Here is a 22,587-nt window from a genome sequence, read left to right on the forward strand (position 1 = left end):
AGATGTGGCCTAAGTAAATAGCCTGAGAGGAAGAGAAAGTTTTATTCGGGGACTCATCACAGCATTATTTATAACAAAAGGCCTGGAAAGAGCATAAATATCTAAGAAGAAGAAATAATTAAGACATTTATGACACATCCATAAAATGCAATATTATGCAGTCATTAAAATTATGTTTTTGAATTTTTTCTGAAATTTTAATGAGTCGTTATATAACATTTGTTGAAGATGAAGAATATAGGACTTCATTAAAAATGATGCCACTTACATAAAAGAAACCTAAATATATCTGAAATCCTGGAAAGAAATAGGACTTTTTTGGTAGATATTTCCAGGCTGTAAGACGTTTGTTTCATTAATTTTTTCCAAAAATGTTAGAGAAATATACATTAAGTTTTCATCATAAATTCAACCAATAATGTATAAATATCCATAAGCTTTCAGGAAAGCGGGCAGGTTCCTATGGTGATGGCCTGAAGTATGTGGCAGTGTGCAGAAGAGAAATGTAGCCTTCCTTCGCAGCCTCCCCACCACATGCATGTGCACACATGTGCTCACAGCTACACACACAAGGATACATTTCTCACTGACAGTGGCTCCTAGCTCTTTTCCGGACGTAGAAGTCTGGAATCCCAGCCAACTACAGAAGGGTAGAGAATCAGGTCATCTCTATGACTGTTTTTATGTAAATTACCCCGGCTGACAGTCACGGCATCTTGTGACCTAAAGTCCTCTAGGCTAGAGCTAGGCAGGATGTTTGTCTCATAAGTACTTGTGCAAATCACTGCAGCCTTTCCCCAGCCTCCAGGCTTCTTCTTCTGCATGTGTAAAGTTAGACACAGTCATTCATTCCCTTCTCAAAGCCCCGAGGGTCTGATTGACAGGCACTGCTGTGGTAACGCAAGAGGGCTCTTGCTTCTTCTGTGCTGCCCACAGCTTAGTCAGAGAGACAGAGTGTAGCTGACTGACTTTAATGAAGTAAGGGCTCATCAAGTGTCACTTTAACAGATGTGGTCATCACTGGTTATCAGTGGTCACCTCAGCAGGAAAGCTTTAATAGGGAAACAGGGAAAGGGTACCGAAGTCAGATGAGAGTTGGCTGTAGGTAGAGTGCTGAGTACCAGGTATTGGGCTGAGAAAAACTCAATGGGTCTAGAGTCATCCTCCGTCTCCAAATACTAATCACTCAAGTGTATATAACCTCCCAAGGCAGCAGCCTTGAGGGACAGCTACCAATCCACTGCAAACATTCTAGCCCAGAAAATCCTATAGCATAGTGGCGACTCCAAATACTGAAAGGAAATTAAGACCTGGGGCTTATTACTGTGAGAACAGGGGTAGTCTCAAGTCCGTGGAGAAGGAAGCTGCACAAGCTAGGGGCCTGAACAAGACGGACTCTCCTTTGTCTGATGCTGTTATGCTAATGTTGCTGTCCTTGCAAGAGAAGAAAGAGCCCCCCCCCCCCCCCCACACACACACACGGGGAAAGCATCCAGGGTTCTGGGCTTCCCCCAGCAAGGAGGCTTTGATGCTATCTCCCACGGTTCTCTCCCATTAAAGATGGTATAGATAGATGTGAACCATGATTTTTAAGGATCTGCAGCAACTGAATACATTTTAATAAACTGGCTGATATTTTCAATGAAAAGTCCTGGTAATTCTCATATTTAACACTCATAGTTTCTAGAGGAAAGGAATTTTTTAACCTTGTGAATACATAGGGATTTAAGAAAGAGGGACACCAATCAAAGTTACGAAAATAAAGGTTTGGATTTCTTTTCTTTTCTTTTTTTTTTAATATTTTTTATTAGGTATTTTCCTCATTTACATTTCCAATGCTATGGATTTATTTTCTAATTAACATTTTATCGTTTGGACCAATTAGTCTCAACAAGGCTGAGATTCTGCGGATTTCCTAGATCTGACACCTGTGCCTTCCTAATCTGCTGGCGACTAACACGATGTAAATTTACCAATTACAGGACTGTGTCTGGCCGCGCACCAGCAGCAGTGAAGCCTGGGGTTCGAGTGTGAAGTGTTCTGGGACAAAAAGGAGTCATGTTTGATCTCTGAGTCATGTTTAAAAATCCCTGCTGGCTTTCCATTTTGCTCTGTCATTTTAAATCCTGAAACAGAGCAGATTAGACGCAAGCCTTGTGTATTTCCTGTAAGCGCCTTTTTCTCCCTCAGTTCTCTGGTCTATTTACTACTCCCTGGTCAGGAACGCATTAGAGGACAGTGACTGCAGCCATAAACTTTAGAGAAAGAGACAAAGCAAGAAGGCTTCAGACTCTTCTGTTGTGTGGTTGGTAAATGCAGGAAAGATTTTGCACCTCCTTGTTCCTAATCAACACACAGCTACCTTGCAGGGCTGCTGCTGAGGCTCAGTGAGAGGAGAATGGGGAACAGTTGTTCAGCCATCTCACAGTAAGAGGTGATGGGCACAATTTGTTTGTGGTCCTGGTCTTTGTGTGAGCATCCTTGCCCACATGGACACTCACATCACATCAAGCCAGTCCCAACAGAAACGGTGTTCAATCGAAGGCCGGTCCTTATAGCAGTACCCTGTGCTCGTATCTGCAGTATTTATAGATACCCAGAAAGAAAGAGTGTCATAGTGATATAGCATGGTCTGGGCACGCTTAATTTATTTTAAACACTATCAAAAAAAAAATCAACAAAACTATGGCCCTACTTTGTAAGCATATCATGATTCCGTGAGAAGAGTTAAGCTTTTTAGGACACTTACCCTTATACTTTCTGATTTATCTATCCAAAATGATTTAAAGATGCAAGGTAGAACTAGTCATCAAAAAAAAAAAATAGTTACATTCTAACAATTCAGAACAAGAAGCAGGATACAAACTTTAGAGGACCAGACAGCAGAGGCACCGTCAGCTAACTCCCTTTTCATAGCCTCTAGCCAGATAAGTCTCCTTCAGGTGTGTAGACAAAATAGCCCATCATAAGACCTGATTTTAAAATCAGCTCTACAGCTTGATGAATCCACATCCTCACAATAAGACCTGAGAGCCAGTAAAGAAACCCCTTCATAAATGGTACATTTACACAATGGAACGCTACTCAGCTATTAAAAATGATGAATTCATGAAATTCTTGGGCAAATGAATGGACCTACAAAATATCATCCTGGGTGGGGCATCCCAATCACAAAAGAGCACACATGGTATGCACTCTCTGATAAGTGTATATTAACCCCAAAGCTCCAAATACCCAAGGTACAATTCACAGACCATATGAAGCTCAAGAAGAAGGAAGTCCAAAGTGTGGATGCTTCGGTCATTCCTAGAAGTAGGAACAAAACACTCACAGGAGCAAATAGGGAGATAAAGTGCAGAGCAGAGACTGAAGGATAGGCCGTTCAGAGACTGTCCCACCTGGGGATCCATCCCAGATACAGTCACCAAATTCCAACACTATTGTGGATGGTAAGAATGCTTGCTGAAAGGAGACTAGTATAGCTGTCTTCTGAGAGGCCCTCCCAGAGCCTTACAAATACAGAGTTGGATATTCACAGCCACCCACTGCACTGAGTGTGGGGTCCCGAGTGGAGGAGTTAAACAAAGGACTGAGGGAGCTGATGGGGTTTACAACCCCATAGGAAGAACAACAATATCAATCAACCATTCCCTCCACACCCCCAGAGCTCCCAAGGACTAAGCCACCAACTAAGGAGTACATATAGCTCCAGCTATATATATATACATAGCAGAGGATGGCCTTGTCAGGCATCAGTGGGAGGAGAGGTCCTAGAAGGCTCAATAGATGCCCCAGTGTAGGGGAATCGGGGCATCCTCTGTTACCTTGCAGGTGCATGGTGCCTGGCTCAGATACTTGCGTATGATTTTTATCTAGGTTGTATTTAATAGTATGTGCTTATGAAAAATGATGAAACAAGTAACCAGCTTATTTGTATTTCATACTGCTGGAAGTATGTTTTGGGGTAAATTCCCACAAGTTAGATTGCATGTGTAGTTTTGTTAGGCGCTACCAAATACCCATCAGCGTGCGGACAGATGTTGTCTCACCTGCAGTATGCTGTCATACTTTTTAATTTTCACCAACATGATAGGTGAGAAAAAGAACCACAGAACTGTTGGGGTTTCAAAGAGATACTTTTGATGGGAATGGGAAGAGGAGATTGGGGAGAAGCTCAGATGGACAGGATAGAGTCTGGGAGCTCTTTACTAAGACTGGAGTTACTCTGGAGGGCTAGAAACACAGGATGACCCTGGAGTGCTAGCCAAGGTCAAAAGCCATAAGACAAGGAGTGCAGTGACCTGCTGAGGGGACGGATTCTGTCCGGCTCTATGCATGAGACTTAGGAAGACTGACTTGGTTTTAGATACAAGAGCAAAGGCAATAGCAAATGATGTTTAAAAGAGATGTTCAAAGGTGTATGCAAAAATCTGTCTTCATACACCCAATGAAGATCCAGAATTTAGGCAGTCAAGCAAAATCTAAAGAAGCTATACATAGGTGGTTAAGTGGCAGGAAATCTTGTTTTGTTTTGTTTTTGTTTTTTTGAGACAGGGTTTCTCTGTATAGCCATGGCTGTCCTGGAACTCACTTTGTGGACCAGGCTGGCCTTGAACTGCCTCCTCTGCCTGCCTCTGCCTCCTGAGTGCTGGGACTAAAGGCGTGCACCACCATGCCTGGCTGGCAGCAAGTCTTGAGATTCATTCATTTCTATGTCTCTCTGTCTGTCTGTCTGTCTCTGTCTCTGTCTCTGTCTGTCTGCCTTTCTCTCTCTCTCTCTCTCTCTCTCTCACACACACACACACACACACACACACACACAAGAGCAATGGCCTCTGATTCTGCTTGAAACCCTAAGGTGACAGAAGAAGTCTATGGAACATAAATTTTTAGGAAAAATATTAGGAAAATTCAAGAAAACCAAGGATCCTATAGCTGACCAAACCATCACAGCATATATTTCTGCATGAAGAGAAACCCAAAGAAATGTTTTAAACACAGAAGAGAATCACCCACACTGTAAGTGACTAACAAGACTTGTGGGACAATCAGAGGAATCAATTCACCTCAATGAAGTTTTAGTTCTATTTCAAAGACCAGACTAGGAGACAGGTATTAAGAAGTGTGTTGTCTTTTCTTTCTTTTTTTTCTTTCTTTTTTTCTTTCTTTTTTTCTTTCTTTCTTTCTTTCTTTCTTTCTTTCTTTCTTTCTTTCTTTCTTTCTTTCTTCTTCTTCTTCTTCTTCTCCTTCTCCTCCTCCTCCTCCTCCTTCTTCTCCCCCTACCTCCTCCTCCTTCTCCTCCTTCTTCTCCCCCTACTTCTTTTCTTCTTCTTCTTCTTCTTCTTCTTCTTCTTCTTCTTCTTCTTCTTCTTCTTCTTCTTCTTCTTCTTCATCCTTCATCCTCCTCCTCCTCCTCCTCTTCCTCCTCTTCTCCTCCCCCTCCTCCTCCTCTCCCCTCCTCCCCTGCTCCTCCAGTTTTTAAACGAGAAATATCTAAAACTCTTGTAGTGAAGCACAGATGCCAAGTACTTGACCAGGTGCTATGGAAAGTGTGAGTTAACAACCAGCTTAGGCGCTGGATCCGAGGATGTGAGTGCCCACAGGCATAGGTGAGCAAGGCAGAGGAGGAAAGGATTAAGCAGTACATTGATCCTCTGGTGCACTTTGGGCATCGTTTACCAGCAAGCGGATAATGATAGGAGGGAGTTACTGCCCTTAGCTCGCCTGGGTGGAGTGAAGACAGCATAATGAAAATTTTATAGCAGTGAATGAAAAGAAATCGAAGCTGTGGAGTGTGGATGGCTGAGATGGAGACAAGGTTCCTCAGGAGGAACCACCACAAGGATGTGGTCCCCAGATGAGGCTTTCTCTTGGTGGAAAGCAATAGAGGTGCACAGGGACAGGTCCAAGCAAAGGGGCAATTTGGTAAGCTCATACCATGTGGGGGGTGTGTGTGTGTGTTTAAAAGTTTCTTCAGAAGCCAGCATCAGGAGGCACATAACCTCTCTCTAAAATAATCATATTGCCACATTGTATAAGAACAGCATTGAGGACAGCATGTGCTTTAACATCAGAGAAACTTACAGAAACAAACCACTCCCTCTTCTGGTACAAGAAGAACAGCAGACACTATGTCAGAAAGGCTAGGGAGGACAGAGGAGAGGCCTGAACCCTTGAGTCAGAAGGCAGCCATCGTCTGGGCAGTTGGTTCTAAAATGAGGGGCTGGAAACCAAGAGAATAAGGTGTGGGCAAAGCCAAGAGGACCGTTGTCTCCGAGGAAGTCTATTCAGGGAGTTCAGTTCCCCCATTTCACCAGCAAAGGGAGGGAACCACATTTAGAGTCCCAACGTGGTCCCCAAGTCTTGAGCCAATGACATCTGGGAAGCTGGAAGAGCTCTGAGGGTCAGAACAAGTCAGAAGGAAGATGGGGGCCTGAGCAAAGATGAGAGGCCAGACTCAGGGATGTATGCACTGAGGCTGAAGGTGATTCGGAAGTTGCTCTGTGACACACGGTAGGCCAGCTAGAGAGTACAATCAGCTGCTCTCTATTTCTGGAGAGACAAGGACAAGAAGATAGGGAACAAAAGAAAATGAGATCAAATTGCAGTAGGACTGAGCAGTAACAGAATGACTTTGTCTCTGAAGCGAACAGCATGCCTTTCAGGGGATGTCTTTAGAAACTGTCTGTCCAAGATGATTCCGGACAGGGTCAGCAGCTGTGACGGCAGGCGCTTGGCAGAGCCAGATGTCGTTTCCTTGCCCTTCCCAGCTCTGTGTTCAGGCAGTTATATAATATTATGCATAAATAGAGTAATACAAAATTACCCCACTCATACGTTTTATGTATCTATTAATATGGACACACAGTTTCCTTTCCATTTTACCAGTAAAGTTTTGAATACAAATGTAACTAAGGCTCTCCCATTATAGCTCGGCCTTCAGAGCTAATCACCTCTCTGAACACTTAAGGAGTCATTTTTCATTATGATGGGGAGCAAGGCGAAGGCAGATGGCAGAGTCATGTTATTGATTTGAAGATCCTTGCCTGGCTTGTTGGATAAATGGAACAGAGTGGTGGTCACCGCATCTAGACTTTTAGGGGCTTCAAGGTTCAATTCAAATTATATCGGACAGCAGGTTCAGGGGACAAGAATCCATTTACTCCCCAGGGTTTCTAAGAGACAATCCCAGGGATTAAGGAGGACCCTTCAGACCACCTCCTGGGAGTCTTCTGGACCAGTTTAAGTCTTTAAGAAGGACTGAACAGGTTTGACTGGTGCTTTCAGTGTATGACAGCTCAGGACAGTGCTGCCCATCAATTAAGGAAGTCTGCTCAATTTGCATGCCCTATGCTCATTTGCAAATTATAAGGCAGATAGCCGGGAGATAAATTACTTACTTCTCAGAGGGTCATTAACTTTTTCCTTAAAAGCCCTTTGAGAAAGACCATTGTGGCTTTAAGGAGTTTAACATAATTATAGCCAAGGGCTACCTTTTGGGGAATTACATTTCTACTGCTGCTTCTCAGCCTCCCCCAGGACCGTCATTAGCAGGAACACACATTCGGGCTGATAACAGCTCTGGTAGACAGTACCACACTACTGAACAGTACACAGAAGGATCTAAGACGGAATTACATTTTGTTATTTTAAATTTTATTGGAGGATAGCGTGCTTGCGTGCACACATACACACGAAATTTACTTCACTAAAAGATGATTAGGAATTTTGATCAAAATTTGAGTTTTTTACTCCTACTCAGTACAGCTACACTGAGGTGGATCCTAGAAAAATGTTTATGTAGGGATTTGCCTGGACCTGACCCCCATTTTATCACCTTTGCCTGACACTTCTGGGCTCCATGTGGCAGGTGTTGTATAGTTGAGCATTGATAATTGAGGAAAATTATCATACTTTTTCGGGCTAGACAGATATTTACCATGGTAAAATACACACTAGGAAGTGCCAAATCCTCTCCACATGAGGGACTTGGAGACCTTTACTCATAGCCCCAGCTCAGCTGTAAACATGACTCCTCCTGTTTGTAGGCACTGTGAGTTTCTCTCTTGCAAACCGTGAGGCAGAAACAGGCAACCAGTAAGGCTATTGGTGAATCGCAAAATGATAGTCCTCTGCCATCAGGATTACCCATCCACCCTTGTTTAATGCAGAAGGACTGAGTCTTGATATCCTTTTTCCACCTATACCCAAGCTGTATGCAGGACCTAATCTCTAAGTAGTGGCATGGGAAAGGGGGCCTGTGGGTAAAAAGTACAGGTTAGATAAGGCTTGACACAATAGCAGACCCCGTGCTGTCTCCATTTGTGAGGACACAGCAAAGAGGTGACAGCTGAAAGCCAGAACCAGACCCCCAATGTCCATTCACACCTGCATTCTGACATGCCAGCTGCCACATCTGAGACCTGTGAACTTGCAGTTTATTCCGATTTGTGCATCGCAGAAGCCCCACTGACTGCGAATCAGCAAGCTTCACCTAGATTCTTTCAAACCCACGAGCTGCAGTTTTCCATACGCTACCTTGCCACTCTTTATAAGGAGTCCAAAGGGAAGCAGACTTACTCTTTATATTTAGTTTATTTATAGGCAGGACCCTTGCATGGCTATGTCTTGATTTTACTTCAGAAGCAGCTTGTTGTGACCGGACCTTGATCCCAGCCCAGGTTTCATAATTATTTATTGAGTTTTCCTGCCACCCTCACTTTCTCCTTGAACAAAGCAATTGTTTATCAATCAACGATAGAACTACCAAAAACTGGGTGGGTGGTGGGAGGAAGGACAGGGCAAGGGAAGTGTGTTGGCTACAGGCCTCGCGTCAGTGTGAGGTGCTCTGCCCCTTTAGGAGAAATGTTCGTATCCTGAGAACACCCGAGTCAAATTTTAGGGTTAGCCCAATGTGGAGGCATGTTTCATGCCCACTAGATTTCCTATTGGTATTTTTCTTTGTTTCTTTAACACATGAATCAATTCCTCTCCATTAAATATGACACGAAGATGAAATTTAAAACCTCAGCCAGGAGGAGCAGGGCCACCACACTGCCAAGGGACATTGGCCATAGAGAAGCTCGAGTTATGCTCAGAGGCAGTCCCTCCCTCTATTTATGAAAAGCCCCAGCTGACCCCAGATGAGATTCCGAATAACATCATTGTAGGTGAAGTTTTTATGACTTTAAATTTCTGGCTCCACATGTATTTACCATGTGGCTGTAGGCAAGTGTCCAAACCTCCATGAGTTCACTGTCCTCCCAGGTGATGAAAGTGCATTCTATATAACTTCTAGGGATATAATAATGTAAAAACATTTAGAGCACAGAATAGCTTCTGAACTAGCTGTGTGATGGTTACAATGGTGAGAATAGATGCTTTGGTTTGCAATACTCACTGGCGAGGTTTGGCTCTTCTGAGAAAAACTAACGTGTGGGCCTTTACTCCACGAAATCCAAGTATATATGTTTTACACACAAAGTATTAAACCCAGTTGTGCTGTCTCAAATTTAAATCTCATTTTTAAAAAAATATCACCATAGGAAGAAATCAAAATGAAAATATGAAATAGAACATTTTATGACAGGCTTCATGGGTGGAGTGTGGGAGACATAGAACTTTCTTCAGTGTTTTGTGTCAACCTTCACTAATATTCTGATTTTATTGAATCTTAAATCTAAGCAACTAATTTTTACCAGATATATTCCATCAAAAGTACAGTGCCCAGCTTAATTTTACTCCTCAAGATATACAGCCTTAATGCTTCAGGAACCAATGAAGCATAGAACCTAACCCCCTAAGGTTAGGGCCTACATTTGTATAACTGATTTCTTTTGATGAGACGTTCTACATGTTATGACTAATCGATTTTACTCATCAATAAAATGTTTATCAAGCAAATAGTAAGGTCAGGAACCTGCTGGCAGCTTCTGCCTGGGTACCAGGTAAAGGGACGACCATTATGGTCAATATGGCTGCCAGGTCGGAGCAGAAGAGGAAAGAGTTTCGCTGATTGTACTCATGCATGTCGGCGCTACAAAAGTGGGGCAGAAGCGAAATTTGAACTGAATCTTGAAAACAGGCAGCTGACGAGGGAAAAGACAGAGTAGGTATGGAGCCAGGCGTGGTGGCTTTGCAGGTAATTGCAGCATGTGGAAGACGGATACCGAGGGATGGCCAGTTTGAGACCAGCTCAGGATACGCAGATTGGCATTGCCTCAAGAAAAAAAAAAAAAAAAAAAAGGAAAAAGCAAGCAAGCAAGCAAGCAAGGAGGGATAAAATTATAGCACCAACAGGTCTAAGAGGCTGAAGAGATTGTATGAAGACTGCTCACTCGGGCTGCTGTGTGCATGGGTACCACTGAGGGATGTGGGCGCTATGTCAAAGTGGCTAATGACCGGGAAGGCCTCCTGTCCTGAAGTCTATCTCTGGATGTTTCAACAGACCTGTGAATGGTTCATGGGCCTGTGAGGAGTGATGAGTAGAGCAGTCCTTTCCCTCCTCAGAAATCAAGGCTTGGGAAAAACATGGTAGGACCAAGAATAGAAAGTTCTGCTCTGTGTCTGCTGTGGGGTCAGGTCTCAGGGACTACAGTATCCAAGAGAGAGCAGGGAGAGGGTGTGAGAGAGGGTGTGGGGAGAGACAGGGAGGGGCAAGGGAGGAGAGAGAGAGAGGAATCCAAGAAGCATGGAGCATGGAGCTGGAGCACAGAGGAGGTCTGCGGAATGGGCAGACAGAAGGGGAAAGGAAGGTGACTTTGACTTTACATGTAAGCAGCAGGAAAGCCAGGGAGAGATCGATCTTCAGCAGGTGAGAATTTATGGTTGCAGGACTGGGAAACAGCACACAGCTTTCCTAACAAGACGGAAAGGACCCCAGAGACTCGCTAAGGCTGGACCCCAGGGAGGAGAAAAACCTTGTCTGTAAAGGACTCACAGAGTCTGAAACGCAGGCAGAGGAGCTTTGGAGCCATGGCCTCTCCGTGCATTCTAAGTAGAAACCTGACACAGGTCGGGGTGCAGAACACCAGGAGAAGCGAATGCTTCCAGAAGCCCAGGAGGTGAGGGGAGGGATATCCAACAGTCTGATACTATTGGAGCTGTGGTGGCCTGTGAGACCTGGCTACTGCCATCACAATGCGACTACCATGGAAAACACGAACCTCAGTAGTCAGACATCGCTTCAAATTCACCTCCATACCTTCTGTTCGTGGCACTGAACAAGTTTTTTAAAACGATGGGTTTATTTGCATGATTATTTGTGTCATGTTTATATCTATGAAGGTTGCAGTCTCTCCAAATGTGCAAACTCTAGCACACAGCAGACGTTTTTAAAACACGTCTGAGCGAGTATGAGGAGCAAGTGGGTTCACACTTGCCTGAGAGGTCTGGACAGAAGACAGAACCTTTTCCTACTGTGGGTTTTCGGTCATTTGCATATCAACCATTCTTAGAGACAACAACAATTTTAGACATTTGTTCTTATTTAATTATCTTCCTGGGTTCTCACCCTAATTCTGTCATTTATTAATCCACACTTTTCTTCCCTTGTGCAGATAAACATATTGGCTGTGAGCAATACTGGATTTGAGGCTATAAGTAACACATATGCTGGATATTTATATTGAATATAATATAGTAGTCCTATTTCTCACTTCTGCCCCCTCTGGTAGCGAGTGTGAAGACTGAAGTGTTTCTAGGGTGTGACGATATAGAGGCAGACTTCTGAAGGCAGGGTCTGCTTAGGATGAAGGTTCCAGAGACTCTAGGAAATGCGAACCTTGTTGAAGAACTGTCTTGAGAGCACAGAGTGTGTCACTGAGAGCCAGCATTTCTGGAATGCATCTCTAAAGATTGTGGGGGACATTGATCTTTTAGTCACTTATAAAACAGGGACACTATGAATTATCTCCATTTCCCCAATATGCTAATGAGATAGAGACTAGAATGACAGGAAATGCTGGAGTGGGTGTGGGGAATGGGCAGCCCCCCCACTCACGGCTGTGGGATTGCAAACTGGTACCAACTCTGGGGAACTTTCTATCATATGACCCAGCTGTATCAACTGGCACCCTATCCCAGATACATTCACCCAGGTCTGCTCATGGCGGTGATACTCACAATAGCCAGGAAGTGCGAACAGTTTGAATGTCCTTCTACTGATGGGTGGATAATGAAAATGTGTTACAGACACCATGGAATACCGTTCAGCTGAGAAGAAAACTGAAACCAGGACATTTACAGATAATCGGATGGAGCTAGAAACCATCGCACTGAGTGAGGTGACACAGATCCAGAAAGACAGGCTCCTCCCCTTGTGTCTCCAAAACTTCCCATGTCAGCATATGATCCGCAGGAACAACAGAGACTACAAAAGGAAAAGGGGACCATGGGTGGAGGCAGAGCCCTAGAAAAGGGCAGGATACAGGCGCTATGAAGGGGAAATGGAGACGGGGAAGAGGAGCTGTAAGTGGGAGGAGCGCAAAGGTTGGGGGACTAAATACTGAGGATGTTTGAAAAAGAATATATTATTGTATGTTTTCACAAAGTTAAATATTACACATGCATGCATTTGCATGAATTATGCCACTTAGGATCATAATGCTTCCTCAAGAACAATAGACTACATAAAAACAACAATAGCAGCAACAACAACAACAACAAACCCACAGGACCAGGCATGAGAAGTCTTTGAGTTCTTTGAGAAAACTCAAGAGACCCTCAAGACAATCCAGGCTGTTGCCCTTGGTTGTCTCCCAGAGGTTGAAGGGAAGTCTCCATTGCTGAAGATGCCATGTCCTTTGGATGCAGGACTTGAAGGGACTGTGCTGGATCTAACCCAGGAGCCTCCCTCCTCAGGACTAGCTAGCTCTCAAAGCACTTGAGAGGCTATGCAAGCTGCCTGGGGGTGAAAAGCAACAGAGGTGCTTTCATCTTGAGGGTAACCAGCTGTTTAATTGGATTTACAAACCACTCCACAGGAGGGATTCTCATCCGGCACTGTAATCCCAGCTGACTAGCTGAGGCTGGCAAGGCCAGGTAACCCAGTGGAGAACTTAATACGGCCACTTCCAGAAGCAGTGTGAGTTCTACCTGCATCTGAACAAGAGGAGCCCTCGTCCCTTGTCAAAGGGCTTCTTTTGAGGCAGATGGGGACCATCACAGAAGTCCACAGTTGATCATAATTCAGAGAAGAAGTAATCACAGGTGCCAAGCAACTGGACACGCCTGTTGCTCTCACCCACAGCCTCACATCTTTCTGCGCAGTCAAGGCATCACATGCACAGACTTGCATTTTATCAGATTCTTGCAGTTACGTCACCAGGAAAGATCAATGAACTTTTCTTGGTCTCTTAAGCCTGCTGATTAGCACAGACCCTCCATGTCTTTCTTGACTAGATTTGTTTTATTTATTTATTTTTTCCTTCCAGAACTAATGGCTATGTCTAAAAGCACCTCCTGTCTGTATGGAGATCACAGAGGTCTACAGGAGGAGGGTCCCAAACACTGGGGGTTGAATTCTGGCTCATTCATTTGTTAGCTGAATCGACTCTGGGCAAACTCTTTAATCTCTGCTGAGATTCAGGTAGAATGGGAGTCACAGCAGCTTCACAAAGGGACTGGAAGCAATAAGTACGTTTGTACATGTGTGTGTGTGTGTGTGTATACCCATGTGTGTATGTGTACATATTTTTTGCATGTGTTTGTGTGTGTCCATGTGTGTATGTGTACAGTGTGTGTTTGTGTGTATCCATGTTGTTAAGGTCAGAAATGACAACCTAGGCTGGGGAGATGGCCTAGGGGGCAGAGAAGCTGTACAAGCCTGAAGACTGGTGTTCCACTCCTGGGACCCTCATAAAGGGAGCAGGAAAGAGACTTCACGGAAGCTGTCCTTTACTCTACACATGTGCTGTGCTGCGTGCCCCACCTCCATACAGAGAATCATCACAAAATACTTAAAAAATGAGTCGTATATGGACTGCATCATAGTAAAATTTTGGCTTTAGTTGACACAGACTGCTTCTTTTTAGCAGTGGGGTTTTTTATCCAGTGAAGAGGGTTAATATCAATCTCATTAGGAAGAGTCCATAAACCGTGGAATCCTCTTCCATCAGAGAGGCGGTGATCAAAGAAAATTTAGAAGCCTGAAAGTTCTCTGTCTCTTTCTCTCCGTCTCTCTGTCTCTGTCTCTTTCTCTCTCTCTCTCTGTACTCATGAGTGTGTGTTTCCACCCTCAACATGAATGTGCTGAATGAGAGAGAAGAGGACCAGCAAGGGCCACTGTGTCCAGAAGGAACCTGCAGATACCGCATTTTAGACAGTCAAGAGATTGTTATTTCATTGTCTCCAAATAACTTTACTATTAAAAATAACCGATGATGTAGCAACGTTGAATTTTATAAAGAACACCGGTATTCCCAGCACTGAGTGTCCCACTGACGTTTTCACTTTGCTTGCTTCACACCTGTCAATCAACCATCACCCTAGCCGCCTGTAGCATATCATAGATTTCAAAGAAGAGGCTGTCAATAGGTAACAGTGTATCTTGAAGGATAGAATCAAAGAATATTCCTGCTCCTGTAAGAATACCTGGGCAAACTTACAGGGTTTAAAAAAAGAAACAAGCAACAAGATTGTTTTGAATCATGCACAGCAATGGATACACAATGGAGACACACACCACATCCTTTACTTTCCAAGATGTCAAGAGAATATGCAGACTACTTCTGTGTTTCATCGATCTACCTGGGGCAGGCCTGGAGTCACTGTCATCACCAATTCAAATGCTTCAATTATGAAGCTGTGGGCTGTTGATTAGAGAGAAATATGCTCTCTGCTACAGATGGAACTCTGGCAGTAATGCATTGTTTCCTCTTTGCTCTGTACCCTTTGCCTCCCCTACTCCAGCTCTTTCTTACTGGTAGGAGCACAGGGCTTTCTACACCCGGACTCCTCTCACTCAGTGCTTTGTGAAGATCAAATGTGAAAGTCTGAGAGCACCGTGGAAGTGACACAGTGAAGCAGTATTACCAGGAGGAGCTGTAACACTTCTCCGTGAGAGAGTATGGCTGGAGCTGTGGTCCACACAGCTGCTAGGCTTAAATCAGAGAGAGTTAAAGGTTAAAGGGTCAGAATACTGAAGTTGCTCCACTTTCTCCCATCAGTGAGTCCTCTGGTCAAGGATCAAGGGGAACATTGGCTTGTTTTCATTAGTGGGATGTTTGTTTTGGAAACCATCCCAGCTTTAAAACAATGTTTCCATTAGCTGGGCACAGTTCCTATAATTATCCATCTCATCTGACCAGCGCCCAGCTTCTCTGTTCTGCATGCTATTCACCTGGGCAGTGCTAAAAGATCAAAGACACCCACCCAGTGTTTAGGAAGGTGTAGGTGGATTTCTTCTTTGAATAAACATTTACTGCTGAACTTTGGATAGAAATTCTTGTCAGCAAGACAGCTGACGGGGCTGCCTTGAGGAGCCAGAAACTGTCCATGTGGGCTGGTTTTGCAGCACAGATATTTAGAGCTTAAACATGTAAGGTTGCATTTTTCCTATTTGGGGGAGGGGTCAGGGCAAAGTCAAGGTTCAGTGTGAAGTGATGGATGATAACATAACTAGGAGGCAGGTTCAATGTCCACAACCATGAAGGAGAAGGCGCCAGGACTCAGGCACTTTGTTTTGTGTATGAAAAGAACTGAGGAGAAAAATTTGGAATATCCACTGCTCTCAAAAACACTCCTTCTATTAAGAGTTGACCGGAAAAGACAATAAGTGTATTACAAAGATAATTTGGGGGAGATGGAGATTATAACATGTATACAGAGACACGAACATGTCTTGTGATCTGACTCCTGATTACACTCACACCATCCAAACCCCAAGACCATACTTACAATCAGCTCTCAAATCACAAAATGCTTTCAGGTAGGAACAGGGATCACTCTGTTTATCCTTGGGATAGAGCATGCCTAGCGTATCAACTCCACTTGTCTGGAGGCGAGAGGGAGACTATATCCAGCTACTGTTTCCAGCTGCCACCCAGTCTCCTAAACACACCGCTCCCCTGGACTGGTTCCACATCCATGAAACAGATTTCTCATCATAGTCATAATTATCATAAGCCACACATACTAGGAAAACAGAAGCTGTCCACAGGCATCAAGGAGTTCTTTCCACCATGTTATGGTGAGTGTTCTTCCAACAAGCAGATAAGTTACAAAGAACTATAACAAACACACATACATTCAGTAAGTGTCTATAAGGAAAACACTCGTAAATGCCAACGTATAGAATATACATATACGTGAGACAGTTTGTATGCTAATAAGATTTCACTGCCGTGTTCTGAATTAGATCTTGTAAGGGTCCTGTCAGAGAGTTTAGTGCAACTCTTTCTTCCCCTTGTTCCAAAGTTTGCTTACCACTGTTGGATCATGCCTCCTACCTGACTGCCCAGGGGGTGGGGCGCCTGAAGATCCTCTTGGTAGACAGAGAAACACGGTCAGGACAGCAGCTCTGTTCCCAGCGCAGGGTTCGATGGCTATTGGCTTAGGGGCACCCTGGAAAAGAAAACCCACTGTGAGTTTGCATAGGTGACAACATGGTGGCATGGCTACTTCCTTTGCATTTCCTCTGTCCTTCAGTGAGCATAACTGCGTCCCTACTTGGCAGAGATCCCCTGAGGCGGCAGGTGTGTGACTAGGCCCTCATGTGACTACAGCAGCACATTTCACTGTGATAGCCCAGCTGGCACATCACAGAGCTATACATCCTGGTTACTTTTCCTCCGTTGTTGCCTTTCAAAATAGTGATGAGTTACATAACCCCATTTACCATAATGGTAAAGGTAAGGGAATCACAATTGCAAATGCCCCACTGACACATCTTTTGAAAATTTATTTCTATGTGTGCATGTTTAATACAGCAGTGGCATTATTGCTAAAGTCAAGTGGGCTACCATCTCCCCACAGTCTATACTTTTAGCATCATTTTAGTATACAATACAGTATTATCAAATCCAGCCTTCCTGCTGTACAACACATCTCCAGACTCACTCACCTTAGCAAGCTAGGTTTATGGTCACTGCCCTGCATCTTCTTCTCTATCCCTCCCTGACTTGGTGACCACGTCTCTGCTCTTTGATTCTGTGCATTTGTCTAAAGAAAATTCAATTTTTAAGTGAGAGCTCTCACATGGGCATATCTTTAAAGTTACCTAAGTGACAGACACATGTAATAACTGTCCATTATACACTTGCATAAATAAAAGGGCAGACATAAAGTTAACATGTAAAAACTGCCAGAGTATCGCACTGATGTTTTACTAGGGATTAAATGTGTCACGGCTTTGCATATATTGCCTGATTTAGTCTTTTATGAACCCTATAGGATGAGAATATTGGAGAGGGTTCCTCTGTAGCCACTTCCTCCAAATTAAAACATGTTCTCCCAGCAGGAGAGCATTAAGTCTCAGAAAGTAAAGGAGACTTACAAGTCTCAGGAAGCTCCTGAAACAGACAATTTTCACAAAGGTCTTCCCCAAGGATACAAGCAGTAACAGATGCTGAGGAGGACACAGGTCAGCTCGGCTGTCTGCACTCCAGTAAGTAACCCCGATAAACAAAACTAGGTCAACAAAACTAGGCTTGGGTGGAATGGCTTTGGGGGCAGTTGTTGATTCTCTCTCTGGGATGAAAAGATACTTGTTCACATCTCCCAGGAAGTCAAGGAATGAGTGCAAACTCTCCACAGCTGGGAAGAAGTGAGAGGGATTGCATGTGGACCCAGGGAACTGCCTCCTGAGTCTATGTTCTCAACAGTACCCTGTGGCCCATGTACAGACAAACATGTACTCCACACGCATGCACACAGATACACACAGACACACACGCACACACACACACATACACACACACAACTACATGTACAATCTGTACACTCACCCCTCCCTACCTACACACAAATATATACAGGTTTTGGGCTTAAATATAGGGTGACTTTTTGAGAGACCACAGGTCATCACCTTAGCCTAGACTGGCAGCTTGTGTTCCATTATTTGAAGAATCAGAGGTTGGAGATGGCTGTCAAAAAAGTATCTCTATATGGAGGCAAAATTAAACAGAAGACTAATAATAACAGAAAAATGCCTTAATTATCAGAACAAATGATTTATTCAGATGATTTTTCTACTGAAGATATTTGAACTTTTGAAAAAATATAGACATATGTAGCCATTCACCTAGAATATTCTAGAATATTGCCATTTCCAGAAAGCTTAATGAGGCATTAAAGATAAAATATGTTCTCTTTTATGTAAAACTTAGACTGAGTTCCTGGTTACAACGGTTTTATGTGGTTATAAAGGATTTCTCCTTTATAGCAACATAAATCTCATGTTTAAAATTATCCTCATATAGATATATTTTGGAACTTTTCTACATGAGGGTGGAAGTGGCCAAGGTAGGAAGCAAAGGGCATTAAAATGTTCCATGATAATGTGATTGGTCACACTGTCTGACTTGTACCAAGTTACATGATCTATGGTCTGATACTTTAAAAGCTTACATTTAATTTAACAGATTAAGTTTTGAAAATGTTAAGTCAGAATTAGCATAAATACATAGATATTATCCAATGATGTAAATATTTTGAGAATAGCCTTGTCATATTGCAAGACTAACAGAAAAAAATACTATGAATTTTCCAACCATATTTCTAGGCAACTGAAGTGTATTTTAATTTAATAGATGCAAAATATATGTAAAGGTCAACTTGCTAAAATATACCAAGAGATTGCCAAATGAATTCCAGGTTTAAATGGCAGTAATTTATTAGAAATATCAAAATTCCTATCACTGTTGCTAAGAAATAACTTAGTATTGGCAGCTCAGATAACGATATCTTGGCTATTTTGTTTTGTATCTCTAAGTATAACAACCAACAGACTTAGTTTATTCAAATTCATTTAAATAGCTTGGTTGGTTATGGAAACCAGAACAGTGGAATTTGAATATGACTAAAGATTTTTGGGAAACCGTGTTTTTGGTGGGGGGAATTCAGGGAAATGATACGTGTGGTCTGGGAGGCCATCACTTGGTGCTGATGCTAGGCTACCTTCCTACCAATTTTTTTTAACACCACAGGAAAGACCTTAAACACTGAAAGCATCAACTGAAGGGAAAAATTAGTGAAAAATAGCTGTACACTTCTGGTGGAACACAGGCTAATTAATGAACACTTTAAACTCAGAGTCGCAGCAATGGAAAAGGACAAAGGGCCTGAAAAACTGGACCACGGGGTAGGAATTATGGCTCCCAGGGAGTGAGTTCAGTAAAATTATTCATATAATAATTCTCTCACTCTCACTTCTGCTGTGATTATATAGAAAAATATATTTTTAAAAACCTCTTTGTGTTGGTAAACTATGTAGAAGGAGATTATAATTCTACTTTTCAACCAAATTGGCTTGCAACTTGGTTGCAATTTTTAGCTCCAAGAACTTTCATTGAAGGGTATTATTGACAAAGCATGAATCATTCATTATGTTTAAAATATTAGTAACTAGCCAGTTCTTCCACACTTCTGAAAGGAGTTAACATAATTAAAAATTATTGCAACAGAACTTGTGATATATCACTTTAAATATGGGATTTTAGGTTTTAAAAAGGGAAAGAAGCACTCTAACACCCTTGACTTACAAAAACAATAGCAACATGCTACACATGATAATATTTTGGCTACCCTGAAGTTTGTCAGTTGTTTTGTGATAACCATGTAACTGTGAATCACAAATACTTCACAATGACATAACATGCTCACAGAAACTTGTAATAATGTATCATGCATTTTCCATGGCTGCCTTAAGAAGTGATAAGGCTCAGCTCTGTTGCCTGCAGCACTCAGCAGCTGGGATTTACTTCAAGGCAGGCTCCTGTTGTGCTGCAGAGAACCAGTGGGAGAAAACACGGCTGATAGTTTTGAAATAAGCGGCCCTAGTCTAGGAAGCACAAGACACACAACACAGAACACACAACACTCACAACACACAATGCTCACATGACACACAATGCTCATTCAACATATAACACTCATACAACACTCACAGGACACACACTGCTCATACAACACACAATGCTCACACAACACACACTGCTCACAGAACACAGAACGCACAACATACAACCCTCACACAACACACAATGTGCACACAGAACTGTTGGCTTCACTAGAGTTTTTTTCAAACTATAGAACTTGGTTTCACGTCATCATTATGATGGGTCATATATTTTACAGTAAACTCTTTCCAGTCTTTTAGCTACTAAAAGCAAAATACCAGAGAAGCTTTGGGAATCACAAATAATTGCAAGATATTTCTTAAAACATAGTATGTCCTGAAAGTGTGGCTGTCATTTGAGGCAGGGACCTGTTTTGGGAAACTGCTGTGACATGAATCTCAGCAGGCTCAGAACATGCTCAGCTCCCAGTGGGGCCCATCTCTGGAAGCCCTACATGGTGGCTGGGGACTTAATGGAATGTCTGATTTTCTTAGACTAGCTATTCACCTCATATCTAGGGTCATGACTCATATAGATAAGGAGTGAAGGTTTAGAGTAAGATCATAACATGGTGGTCAGAGCTAGATGTATGGAGTCTTTAAGTACATTAAAGAATTGTTGGCAACCAACAGAAAATGTCTGTGGATCAAAATGGGCATGGAGGCTGCCACAAGGGGTCTGTAGCACCAAATAGCATTCCTGGGAATCTAGGCATGACGCCTATCCATCTTAGAGCAGCTTCACCTCTGTTGATGTGAGAGCTCGCTCTTCAACTCTTCTCACTCACTCCAGAATCGGTCTTCCTCCTCTGCCATCTTTCTGTGATCTAGAACTTTGTCCCTACAGTGGCTACTTTCATGATCCACATCCCTCAAAGCCATATCAAGTGTTACCAACCATGAAGCTGTTCCTGGTCGGAGACACCTGCCCACTTCCTTTTTATGTCTTTACAGATGATGATCCTCTTGAGTTAGGTAAGTGGTTTTCCATCCCACTTGATCAAGCCCTTGGAGACCTGGTGTTTCCTGTTTCTTTCTTCCCTCTTTCCTTCTTTTATTTTGTTGTGCTTTAGAGCTGTAGATAAAACCATGGTCTTGAACCTATGTAAACTCTCTACCACTGAGTGACACCCCTGGCTGGCCGGCCGGCCTGCCTGCCTTCCTTCCTTCCTTCCTTCCTTCCTTCCTTCCTTCCTTCCTTCCTTCCTTCCTTCCTTCCTTCCCCTCCTCCTTCTTCTCCTTCTTCTTCTTCTTCTTCTCTCTCTCTCTCTCTCTCTCTCTCTCTCTCTCTCTCTCTCTCTCTCTGGACAGTGCCTTGCTATGTAATCTAGGCTGGCCTGTAATTTATGATCCTTCTGCTTAAGCTTCTCCAGTGCTACTGTCAGAGGTGTGTGCTACCACACCAAGCTCCCCATTTGAGTTCCTTATTCCTCATTTAGCTCCCGTAGTTACTTCTTCTCTTTGAAATGCCTGAGTGTTGTGGCAAACTCGGGGAGGTGGGGGTCGTTTATGTCTCTCAATATTTAAGATATTGAAGTCCATGTTGGGTGTCTGTAATGGTGCCAGCAGGTCCTGAGTTAGTCTATGCCTTGCCTATAGTACCTGCTGCAGTGAAGAGGGTAAAACAGGAGAGATGAGCAGGTAAACTTGTCACAAGGGTTGCAGCAAGCCGACAGTGTGATGTCACTTATCTAATACTTCAGAGTATTAGAGAAACAATAAAACACTGAAAATAATAACTACTAACAAGTACTGAGGGATTTCTGACGCCTGTGTGTGCTGCTCAGCATCTAACATACATTGTTATGTATAACTCTGCAACAAGCTTACGAGGAGAAAACAGCAGTTTTCTAATATACAGTTGAAGAAACTGGAATTCGGAAGGGTCAGCTGATATCGCAAGGCAACACAGGCAGTCACAGGCAGATTCGGGATTCGAATATGCGGGTTCTTAACTGAAATTCTAGCTGTAATACTGAAAGGTCACTCTAGGTTTCAAATATACAGTTTTATGAAGAATATATTTGTAGTATCCAAGGCCTCTCTCATCCTGTTAAGATCTTAGTTATAAGGATTACATGTATATACATGCCCATTTCTTTTGAAAATATTTTAATCAATTCTTTGGAAATATCATATACTGTACTTTAATTATTATTATTATTTAAAATTTTAACGGGAAAATTCATACAATAGATTCTAATCATGATTTCCCTTCCCCCAGATGTTCCCAGCTTCCCCAGCCTCCTTACTCATGGAACTCTAAGCCCTTTCTCACTCTCTTTAGAAAAAAAAATGGAAAACAAAAAAATAAGTAAACAAAAAACTAAAAGCAAAGAAACACACACACACACACACACACACACACACACACACACACTTATGCATGCACACACACATTCACAAGCACAACGGGCACACACACTTACACCTGCACTGCATGCATGTATAGAACTGCGACCAGAAAGAGCACTAAGAATCGGTGGGTCCCAGGGTCAGCTTTTCCATTGTCAGGCTGTGTGTCACTATGT

The 22,587-nt window shown here is 43.0% G+C and overlaps 1 protein-coding gene across 1 annotated transcript in view; it reads right to left on the minus strand.

The window, feature by feature from the left end:
- Positions 1 to 22,587, minus strand: part of Atrnl1 (attractin like 1) — a 516,957-nt gene that overhangs the window by 71,371 nt on the left and 422,999 nt on the right. The window contains exon 28 of the mRNA XM_021151617.3: positions 16,449 to 16,563. Coding sequence (XP_021007276.1) covers positions 16,449 to 16,563 — 115 coding nt within the window. The remainder of the gene's footprint in view (positions 1 to 16,448; positions 16,564 to 22,587) is intronic.

The sequence above is a fragment of the Mus caroli genome, unplaced genomic scaffold (assembly GCF_978045245.1).
Source record: "Mus caroli unplaced genomic scaffold, Mus_caroli_1 scaffold_20, whole genome shotgun sequence".
In the NCBI taxonomy this organism is placed as follows: Eukaryota; Metazoa; Chordata; class Mammalia; order Rodentia; family Muridae; genus Mus; species Mus caroli.